The sequence below is a fragment of the Triplophysa rosa genome, linkage group LG11, assembly GCF_024868665.1.
Source record: "Triplophysa rosa linkage group LG11, Trosa_1v2, whole genome shotgun sequence".
NCBI lineage: Eukaryota > Metazoa > Chordata > Actinopteri > Cypriniformes > Nemacheilidae > Triplophysa > Triplophysa rosa.
The window spans coordinates 10,038,866-10,050,939 of record NC_079900.1 but is presented as its reverse complement, the minus strand read 5'-3'; the positions used below and the strand labels follow the sequence as shown (position 1 = coordinate 10,050,939).

Here is a 12,074-nt window from a genome sequence, read left to right as displayed (position 1 = left end):
TTTTAACAAGAACATGAAATTCAGAGAGGGGGTGCTTGCCAAAAATGCCGTGCCAAATATATTTTCAGTCACAACTTAAATATAGCAGAGACTTATAGAAGAATGTGATTGGACTGCAATGGCATTTAAGAGCCAGAGAGCTATAGTCTTTTATGCGTATCTGACTGAACACCCCTATTTGAGTGCTTTACCATACAAGACTTCATTTAGCATTACCATAAAAAAATTAAAGGGTCATTTTTATATTAAAACAATTTAATTAATTCTCTCAATCACCCTCATGTCATTTAAACCCTCTATATGACCAAATATATTGTTTTGTATAACACCAAAGAAGATATTTTCAGAAATGCCTCAGTGGTTTTCTGTCTATATAATGGAAGTCAATGGGGGCCAATGCTTTTGATTATCAACATTCTTCAAAATATATTTTCTGTGTTCTACAAAAAATAAAGTCATACAGGTTTAAAATCACACAAGAGTGAATAAATGATTAAAAATAATTTCCCTTTTAAATTATTATTATTAAAAACAATACTGTGACTAAGTAACAAGTACTGCACACATATTTTACTATAGCGTAATCCAATCAAACAAATTCACAATTAGATATTTTTGTTTTGTTTCCTTAAAAGAAGCTGCATGCCTCAAAAAAGACATTCTGTTATGAATCTATTGACGGTCCTGGTGTTTTTCTATACTATATATAAAAGAGCAATCAAGTCCCACGAGAACTAGTCTAAGAGCACTTTTCCACCATCGCGCCGAATCGTTCTCGTTGCTTAATCGTTGCACTCCGTGCCGATCCATGCCAGCCGGTACGTAAATGGTTTTATTTTCCACCGCAGGGCTGATAACGGAAATTTTTAGAATGTAAACACAAACGCGCCACGCGCTGCCTTGGTAACACAAGAGACTGAGCTATATCGGCTCTGCGCGCATTCATTAGCACGATTCAGCACGGTTATAGAACCGTGCTGAAAATTCTGAGCTGAGAACAGTTTGTAATCGTGTCGTGTCGAACCAGGCTCACGTGGAAACATAACTGTAACCGTTTCAGACTGTGCTTAGAATGATTCACCGCGATGGTGGAAAAGCACTCTAAATCTACCATTTACCAGACATAAAACATGCTGATGCGGCCATTTTTGGGAATTATTCAGTCAAAGCACACAGTAAATGCTTTCCCACAAGGCAGCAATTTCACAGGATCTGCATCTTCCAATACTTCCCTTTGATGATCTCCATGCCTGAACGGTCTAGAATACAAAGAGACCTCAGTCAGGGCATGAGTCCACTTCTCTGCTGGCTCTAGCAGAACCAGCCAGGCCGTCAACCATCTGTGCTGAGCCAATCAGCATTAAAGCACCCCAGACACCAGAGTGAATGTGCATCTCCGGCAGCAATGTTCAACTAGAAATGGGTCAATTCTCTGTGTCCCGTTCGCTTCTCTGCACTGGCAGGACGAAAGAGGGCATATGGGCGAGACGGACTCGGGCATCAGCTTCACACATGGGCAAAGGTAACAAAGCACCCGCACTCATCAAGAGCACTTTACATTTGGAGAGCTCTCCAGCCGCATTAGCAAAGATTCCATGTTGTTCTCTCCATTGCTGTTTAGCTCTGCTTGTCTCCGCTCTGGCTCTCTCGCGCTCTCACAGTGTGCATTGTAAAACATTACAGATTAAAAGCACAGGAGCTCTGGGCCCTCCCCTGAGAGCTGGAGAAGTGCATCAGCAGCCACCTCTGGGTGTCTGAGTAGCTCTCTCCAGCACTCCCAAAAAAACGTTGAGGTCCCGGGCCTGCCTCGTACTACATTTAACCATTAGCTGCTCAGGCTGAGACATATATTAGCAGAATGTAACAATGAATTTTGCATACGGCAGACCCATTGCTCTTACACAGACCTCTCGGGTGGCTTTTTCCATCCCTTCTATTCCCGTTTCCACTTGACTGACTGAGAACCGTGTTCACATAAATAGCGCACTCTGGTTTTTGCTTTCATTTTTTAAGTCAAGAGCAAGGGTAGAAAGGGTGCAACCAAAAACACAGTCACAAGGATTGTGCAGTAGACGGTACTACAAATTTACAACAGTACCAAAAATGTAGCTTCTAGCTTTCCTATAGCTCAGTGGTTAGAGCATGGCGCTAGCAACACCAAGGTCATGGATTCGATCCCAAGGATTGCACATACTCAAATACAAATGTATAGTATCATGCAATGTAAGTCATTATAAAAGCGTTTGCCAAATGTACGGCAGTAAATCATTTAGAAAATTTGTGCAGCTATTCAGCACAATATGCCAGGCGAAGCATAAAAGTTAACGCGCATACATGTAAGAATCATTAACTATCGTTAACACTCTTGTATGTGTTGTAATTTTATTACCATTGAAGTTCAAAGAGAATTAAATATTTGGTTTGCTTTACTCACTTGTGTAATGCACTGGGAGGCAACTTCGCTTTCTCCATTTGGCCATAGCAGCTGGTTTTGGCCTCTGGAATGTCTCCAAACTCCTCCAACATTGCTGCAGCCGCCGTGGTTATAATCCCAAGCCCATCTCGAACCCTTGCTTCAAGAGGATAGTCCCAGTCATCGTAAGACACAGAGATCATTCCAGAAGGGAACGAACCTGGTGTGATGTCCGGGTTGCCTGTGGTCAGGCTGGGCACAATCCAGATGTATCCGAAGCCGGTCAGGCCCAGCGAGCGGGCCTCCTCTAGGATATAAGCAGCTTCGTCCTTGGAGCAGTACAAGAGGATGACTGGAGACTGCACCTTCTTCAACTGGATCTGGGTTCTGGTGTCACCGTCCACGGCGTCCAGGGTGATGGTGTGCTGAAGGTCCCAACCAACAAAGCTGTTGTCGACCGTGCTCTTCAAAATGGCAATAAAGTCTTGATAGCCTGGGAACTTGCTGGTCACTATGGAAAAGATGTGCCAGTCGTACTCTTCCATGATGTTAAGCATGAGCAGCGCCTCCTGTTGGATCGAAGCCCCAAACTGGAAGAAGGTTGATTTCACATCCTGTTGATGATACAAAAACACAAAGTTAGTCTGACATACCATAAAAGCAGGTTTTCAGCTATGAGCGTTGAAGTAAAACACACAATCCATGTCACAACGATAAAAGTAATTCGAATAAATGTACAGTAACATCCAGACTAGAGAAATCATTTAAATATGTGGAGTACAATACTATGAACTCAATATTACAAAGTTAACTCAATTCAACACGGTTCTTTATTCAAATGTAATGAGACAAAAATGGGGGGAAAGAGCTTTTCTGCTTCTTTAACTCCAGAGAGATCAGTCTGATATGTGTGGCTCTGGCCTTCATGAACTCATTGTCTAATCATAATAATGCACAGAGAAAGTTCTTTCTGCCCGAGTAGATTCAATACCCGTGTATGCCTTTAGAACCCTTCCTTCAGTATCCCACAATTCCACAGCTGCACACAAAGGACACGATCATTTTAAGATTTAAACTTGAATACTCAAGATTTTATGAGTGAGAGAATGAAAGCTTGGATTGGACAAGCGGCACCGTGCTTTCATTAACCTTCTCAATCAAGAGGACAATGTATTCCCATTCACCAATTCAATGTCAAACCAAATGAGAAATGAATGCTAATAAAGACAGCGAGGACAATGTTTATAATCGTGTGAAAAAGAGACAATGGTAGGAGACAAGCTGTACGATGGCTAAACCGCTCACCGCATGTTGTGACTGTGTGCCTGCATATGTCGAGAAGAAAAACGTGTCACTTTGTTGTCGCGCTATTTTTAGGAAGCTCGGCTTGACTTTGTCAATTTCGCACACGGCACACAAGAGAAACTAAATCGACAATGGCTGTGTCTCATTTCGTAAGGCTGCGTCCTCCAGAGGTCTCATGCGAAGGCTGCTACGTCATCGAGATTGTCTCGTTTCATAAAATCAGGTAGGACTCTCTGGAGGCACCCTTCAAATGCGACCTTCTTTGACAGGAATTCGGAGGATACATGAGCTGTATCCTTCGTTGCTAGAGATAACCCACAATTCTTTGCGTCGGCCAACGTCGTTATTTGAATAAACGGCAACAGCTGCACATTCAATCAAATATGTGGTGTTTAAATGTTAACAGTTTACAATTTGTGTCACGTTTTTTAATCTTAGTAGGCATATGTAGTAAATAGGTTTACAAGTGTTTGGTGATTTTTACACGTTTTGAAACAGTAAGGCAAAAATTTCATATTTGTTTAACTCTTTTGGCATTGTTTAGGGTAGAAAGTAACCAACTTTTTACCTCTTAAATCATGTAGAAATAATTTTAATTGATTTGACAGGTGTGCGAGTGCAACGTGTTGTCATAGCAACGTGGTACTTCCCGTTTCCTTTTCTGCCAGTATGTCCTACGAAGGATGTCTCGTTTAATTCTAAGTTGAGAATCCTCCGTATACCGTATCCTTTAGAGGATGATACCTATGGAGGACACAAGGACGCAGCCTTACGAAACGAGACACAGCTAATGTTGCTACAAAGTAAATGCGGGCTAACCAAGGATAACACTTCACACGTACTCACAGCCCAAATGAACACAAATCTCCTTTGACCACAACCGTCATGCTTCTTTTCCACGGCCAGCCGCGTGCCCCCCGACAACGCTTAGCCACTTCAGCATCATCAGACGCGTTATCAGATCCGCTCTCGGTTCTGTCGATCACTTCATTTGACACCAACGCAGTATAACACATTCATTAAAAGACTCCACGCTTGACATTTGATGGAGTGCTTTTTGCAATAGATGCGTATTGGGCAGCCGGTGAGCTTGTAAAGAGAGTTTTATTCTGCACCGGAGATTGTGTCTGTGGGGTTGAAAAAACATCACAATGTTAGACCTAAAGGCTACAAGTTGAGTGGATAACCTTTCGGTCTATGGTTGTCACTGAAACCTGAAATATTCTGCAGTGTATCTAAATTCAATGTTTGTGTAATATCCTGTAATGTACCACGCCTTCATCTGATTGGTTTCTGAATGCAGCCTGCGGTGCAACGTGTCCTGTGGTGCTGATGGTCTCTTAAGTGTGCGCTTTAGAGGTCGGTGGAAAGAATAAAAATGGCATCTGAAATTGCTGTTAAAGTAAATGAACTCACAAATGTCAATTTTTCTCAACTTATGATTGCATTTGGTCTGGATAATAAGCTTTGTAGTCTTTAAATATTTGCTTGGTTATGTGTTCTACACATCATTAGTCATGATGGTTTTGTGCCTGTGAAGTCATTGGACAGTGAAAGTTTTGGAGGCCACATTATGAGTCTTGAAATCCCATAGTTTGCAAATGACAAACCTTTAAATGGTGTTTACAAAATCTGCTCTGGATATGCAAATAGAAAAGAGCCTATAAAATATATGGAATGATGGCATAGAGATTAATCGGCTTGAAGCGCCTGCTCGCCACAGTTGTCCATCAACTCTTGACATGCGGGCTGAAGCAAATGTGACCCCTGTAATAACAGGTCTAGCGTGTTGCCGTGAATCTGTAGATGAACGGGGCAGGAGCTCATTGACCTCATACTGCAGAAGAGCTCAGGAGACTATCATCTCAAAATGAGCGAGAAAAGGAATCATTTTACCATGTTGTGAACCATGTGTTTACCGCCACACTATAAAATACACAATAATATAATACAGTACAATACAATACAATATAATATAACATAAATTATAATAATTATATTATGTAACCTGTATGTAATCTGACATCAATTTTATTAACAAACAGGATGATTCACAATTACATCATAAATTATCCTCTCATTACATTACTATAGATTTTGTTTTATTGCCTGAAGGTAATTTCACAGCACAGAGCATGAGAGACATGAGAGGCATGTATTATCTGCTTCAGAGGTGTAAGAAAAGATCTGTGTGCATTGACTGTACTGACATGACTGTAGCAGAGCAATACACATCTCTAATTTCCCACACACTTTCCTGAGGATCTGCATCATGCCTGCACGTTGCTAATCTATTTTAACTGTAGATCTGCTTTGCACATGCTTTACATGCAGGATGCCATCGCTAGAGGCAACAAAAATACAATCTTGGTAAATCGGAGCTGTGGTGTGTCATATTTCTGAGCAGATCTGATCTTGAAAAAAAAACTAAATTTGGAGTGCAGATATTTCTCAGAAGACATCGTTTAAGATCTTAAGGCCTTCTGAAGTTCCTTTGTAGCTGGCATCATGTTCTGTGGTTTGATATCTAGTATTTTACACATCTTTCATCTCTTAACTGTCAGGGATAGTTCACTGAAAAAAAATAATTCTGACATCATTTAATCCAGTGGATCTCAACTGGTTTGACCATGAGACCCACATTTTCCCATGGTCATCAAGCTGCGACCCACTTTTTAAGATATATGACAGCATACTGTAAAACGAGTGACTAATACTAAAATACAACAAACATTTGTGACTAATATGACTAATACTGATTAATGAACAGCCTATAGGTTAAGGTTAAGGCTATTAAATAGCAGTCCCAAGCTATAGGCACCACCGTAATATAAACATATACAAAATAACACAAAGCGAAAATAACATGGCATTTTGGGGATATGGAAACAAGAGTTACCATGGTAAATACACAGGGGTTAAAGTGGGATTTGATGGGTGCCGGGACTCTGTGGGGAATTTTGAGGGGTGCATAAAGTATGAAGCTTATAATCTTATTAATTGACAAAGTGTCAAATATAAATTGAGAGAGCCCTTTGCTATGAACAATAAAATGCTAATCAAAGTTATTAGCAGTTTACAAAGTTGCATGTGATAAGAATAAAATCTATCTGTAGGCATGTGCCCTTTCCTCGATTCAATATCAAATATCTTCATTTATTAATGTCCACAGAATTGTATGTATGACCTGTGTATTTCCAGTACTTTTCTGTCAAAACGTAATACAACATTCACAATGACTGAGATGACCCATTAACGTGTGCATCGTTGCTGCCGCACGCATGAACAAACCGCTTTAAATGCTTGAATTTGATTAAAATGACATCATTTGGAAGTCGAGCCTTTCTTCACCAATAGCTCATCATGACTTGAAACGTTAAAACAACAGTGCGCAGCGGACGAGAAGCGGTGTCGCACGTCATGTCTACAACTCGCAAGTAGGCAGTGCGTGGCAGGGCGCCGCAGAAAGGAGCCACGCGGTGCATTCCAAACAGAATATATCTGTGTAATAATATATATATAACATTTTGAATTACGTTTTTGTTGCTGATGATGTTTCTTAGACTGTACACTCCGAGACCCACTTAGAACGGTCTTGCGACCCACTTTTGGGTCACGAACCACCAGTTGAGAAAAACTGATTTAATCCCATGTTGCTCCAAATGCATATGACTCTCTGGGCATTTTCCAAACGGCATTTATGCACCCTTGAAGGGCCCTTTGCGAAGGGGACGCCATTTGTAGGGGCGTTCCAAACGAAAGTGAACACCTGAATCCCTTCGCGAAGGGCCCTTTCAGAAGTCCGTTAGCGAAGGGCAAATGCCATGGTCACTTCAAGGAAGTGAGTTCCGTTTGTGATCACGTGATCTTGGATTACGACTTCTCGCAACGCATTTTGAAGCAAATATGATGCGGGATTTTGAAGTTACCTACAAATGTAAGTACAATCATTTAGTTTGTATTTGTTTTATACTATTTTTGTCAGTGATACATATGATTTAACATAGTTAAAATATAGTAAAAAGATCATTAATAAAAAGGAAAGTATGTTTAATATGTTTAAAAATAGCAACTTGTTTATAGGTTTCCTTTATCATATATTCCCTTAATTAATACCAAGTGGAGTGAAAAAACAAAGTGAAATAAGACATAATTACACAATATTTAACAAGAAGTATTAAAAGTGTTGTTTATTTTCAACAAACGAGCGCTGGATTCAGAGTACACGTGCGGCATTGTCAAGCTAACATTTGGCCAGTCATTCCCTTTGTGAAGGGAGTTCCAAACACACACACGAGAGACAGTAATGCCCTACACCCTTCAAAGAGTTAACTTCAAGGGCTCAGCCCTTCGGAGGGAGTAGGGCACAGGGATGCTCACTTCCGTTTGGAAAATGCCCTCTCTTATGTGGAAAACATATGTGCATGTCTAAGCTACTTCCGCTGAGGTCACCATTCACTTTCATTATATAAAAAAGATCAACTTGGACATTCTGCTCTATAAAACTCTCTTCATGTTTCTTTAAGTAAAACTAAATCATACAGTAAATCCTTAAAAACATGAAGGTGGCTAAATGATGACAGTCGATGAGAAGTTGAGCTATTCCTTGTTGTAGGTTTTTTTCAACTTTGATGTAAACAGATCATAATTGCAAGCTCCATACAGCGTGGGCATGGAGGGCAGCGCCACATCAGAAACACATCATTTTCCTCATGTACTTATATTATTTTAAACTGAAAAGCTGCCGACAAACTTGACAAGCTAAATGTGTTATTTCTGAGGAAGCGTAATGCAATGAGTCACATCCATATTTTCTCCAAGCCATATGAGGTGTTCTTTTGGCATCTCAAAAGCATTCATACACATTAGAAGCCTTTAGATTGTGATCTCTTCTGAATGGAGCTGAGACACTCAGAGAATCCTGCATCTCACACATCAAATGGCCACAATCTTTCTCAAGTCCTGTCTGATGGACCATCAGGTCTAAAGATATCCAACAATATATGCGTTTTGACCAAAGGTGTAATGAGAGCGCATGCATATAAATTAAAGTATGTACATGTAGCCAAACATCTCATGTCAGACCCAGCAGTGGATCAAACACAGCACAGTTAGTTCAATACATAGTGCTAACAAAATCACAGCACCATGGCCGGCTCCACATCATTAACCTGTCACTTCATTAACTCTATAAATTGTCAATTTGCCTTTGATGGAGTGGTGGGAACCCAGGAGCATCACCTCCTTGCTATGTTTTCACACTTTTTCCAGACTTGAGAGCTGCTACACAAGATCATTTTGAGTTCACCACAGTAAATAAACAAGTTGACCAAAGGAAGAAAGACTTTAAGGTTTGTGAGTGAAAACACCAAGAAGAAACCAAGAGAAATTTTAAGGTGATCAAATGAATTTGATTTCAAAGCAGATTCCCAAAGGAACAGTGAATGGGATGGGCTAGAAAATCGTCTATTCTTTTCTATTTATTAAAGGTCCAGTGTATGAAATTTAGCGGCATCTAGCGCTGAGGTTGCGAATTGCAACCAACGGCTCACTCCACCCCTGCCTTTCGAAGCACTACGGTGGCTGACAAATGTTTACGCTTCTTTGCCGAAGGAGAAAATTTTATAAAACGCGCTCTTTATAGCAGTTTGTCCATTTAGGGCTACTGTAGAACCAACATGGTGAATTCCATGTAAGGGGACCCGCGGTGTATGTAGATAGAAATAGTTCTAATTATTCTAAGGTAATAAAAACATAACGCTTCATTACGTAAGGTCTTTATACACCTCTGAAGACAGTTAAGTATATTATATTGCATTTCTGTCAATAGATCCTTCAAAAAATTACACACCGGACCTTTAATGCTATTATTTTTATTATTAACATTATTGGCATTTTTAAATGAGTTACATGAGAGCCCAATTTAAGTAAAAAACATTGTAAGGTCATTGTTTTTTATTTCTTCCTCTAACAACAGGGAGGGTTTGGTTAACGGTGTGGAAACAATAAGAGAGGAACTTACATGCGTATATATTAAAACAAACATTAGTGCTTATTGAAGCTTTGGCAGTTTTGTCAAAAGTACTTTGAAAATTAAAACACAGAAAGAGAGAGAGTAAGCGAGGTCCCTCTAGTGCATAAACGTCACAAGTTACTCAGCAATGTTTCTCTCAGTTTTCCATTTTTTCAATGCCTTTCTCTCTTTTTTATTTTCTTCATCATTTTTCCATATTTTTCTCTTCATTGTTTTTTTTTTACAACATCCGTTCTCTCTTCTTCTCTAGTGTCCCTCCTAAGCCCACCTTATCAGCACATGTGATTGATGAAAAAGAGGAACGTGTGCAGAAATTCAATTATACTGACATGCTGGTGACACACAGAGAGAGAGAGAGAAACTGTGCCCCTGTGAAATGCCACTCAACAAAGTACAATTAGCTCTCCTGTGAACAAAAGACGTGATTATTCTCTTTTAGATCACGTCTGAAAAACTCAACTGGGAGGGAGGCATTACTGGGAGGGAGGCATTATTTATTATCCTTTTGGAACAGATTCTTTTGAATATTTAATGAGATTCTTCCACGATGCTTGAGAGAAAAGAGGAAGAGAGCGAGAATGTGGGGAGGTATAAAGAAGAAGGTCTATAAACCCCTAGATATGGTGCTCTGAGAAACAACTATGCCACCATATATGAAGTGTTCATTAAGTAAATGTTACAAGTTAATTTTCTCAAAAACAGATTTTGTAGAACGTTACTTTTGCCCTAGTCTAATGTGACAGACATCAGTTTTCGACAATACAATAGTGTTCACCTCACAGAAAGTGTACAGATTAATAACCACATTACCAAAAAGAAACCAGAGGATAGACTCTTAAAGGCTATAGGTTGGTTTCACGGACAGGGATTAAGACTCCTAGACCTTTAGTCCTAGACTAAAATAAATCTTAGAGCTGTCCAAAGTGATAACAATTTGCACCGACATATCTTAAAATACATCGGTGCCATTGTGTTGTCTCAAAATGCACACAAGTAATGTTTTTAGTGTGGCATGTTTGTTAAAATCACTTAAATTTCATAATTAAACTAAAGTCTAGTCCTGGTTTAAATTAATCCCTGTCCGGGAAACCGCCACTATGTGTTCATTTCCTGTCCCATGTCTTAAACTGTCCTCTAATTTTGCCAAGACACCAAAGTCTGTAAACAAAGGCGAGAGATTTCAATATAAACTCAAATACTAGTGATAATTATCAAAGAGCAGATTATAAGAGCTGTGTATAAGATTACTATATGTCAACAGTTACTATTCCTAATTTAAGAATTGCCAGGACAAAGCTATACTGTATATTACCATTCATATAGGGCTCCGAACTGCATTAACCATGCAAAAAATTATATAAACACCTATGACCTCAGTTCTCTATTTGGCATGGAAACTAATATAGGACTTTCACTCGATAAGCATAGTTTACCTAAAACAACCGACAGTAATAAACTAATGATCACAGTGCTTTCCCCTTACAATGATCCCCTAAAACAATGTAAAATGACACAAAAGGCTGTGATTATGCTCTTTAAAGACCCAGTGAAATCAACACAAAAGTGTTTTTCCTTTTATTAAAAATGAGTGAGCCTTAAGGACGTCAATAAACTGCTATTAAGCGCTGACAAAATTCGCATTTAGGAGATATAACCGTTCAAAACTGATAGTCTGGCACGTGTGCTCAAACAAATCTAGAAATTCCATGACATCACGCTACACTTCAGCCTCTCGTCAAAGTTCTTGTCAAATCAAATCCACTTTAGAATCTGAAGAGTCCCGCCCCCTTCACTAGAAGAGCTGCGGAAGTGGCGCCTCATATCAGCCACTTGTTCGCACATGTCCTGCATGGTGAATGACGCACCAGGCCGGACTTACCATTGGGCTTGACTGGGCTCCGGCCGATGCGCCCCACCCTTTAGGGGGCCTCGCATGCTCTCATTTATTAATATGCCAGTCATTTTATTTTTCATTTAAAGATTATTCATTAGTCTAGCAGGGTTTAATAGTACCGCCTTTTGTAAGGAACGATGTCGTTTAATTGGCTAAACTATCAGTCATGTTGGTGTTTCATGATTGGTTATTGGTAGATCCTTCCTATCCGTGACGTTTACCACTGTTGAAATCTGTCTGCATTAAGACGCTGTTATAATGGCTGATAAGCGCTATCGCAGTGCCGCGCTAAAAAGAAAACTAATAAAGCTCAATAAAACGGAAGGAAGGAGGCGGGAACCGGCGAACATTTAACACTAAACTTTAATCAAAATAAACAAACAATAATACGAAAGTAAAAGTAGGCCGGCAGCCCCTCACGGATGACT

At 39.8% G+C, this 12,074-nt stretch overlaps 1 protein-coding gene across 1 annotated transcript in view; it reads right to left on the bottom strand.

Moving 5' to 3' along the window:
• The window catches only part of grin2aa (glutamate receptor, ionotropic, N-methyl D-aspartate 2A, a), a 132,288-nt gene that overhangs the window by 55,432 nt on the left and 64,782 nt on the right, over positions 1 to 12,074 (bottom strand). Inside the window, exon 3 of the mRNA XM_057346461.1 lies at positions 2,435 to 3,027. Coding sequence (XP_057202444.1) covers positions 2,435 to 3,027 — 593 coding nt within the window. The remainder of the gene's footprint in view (positions 1 to 2,434; positions 3,028 to 12,074) is intronic.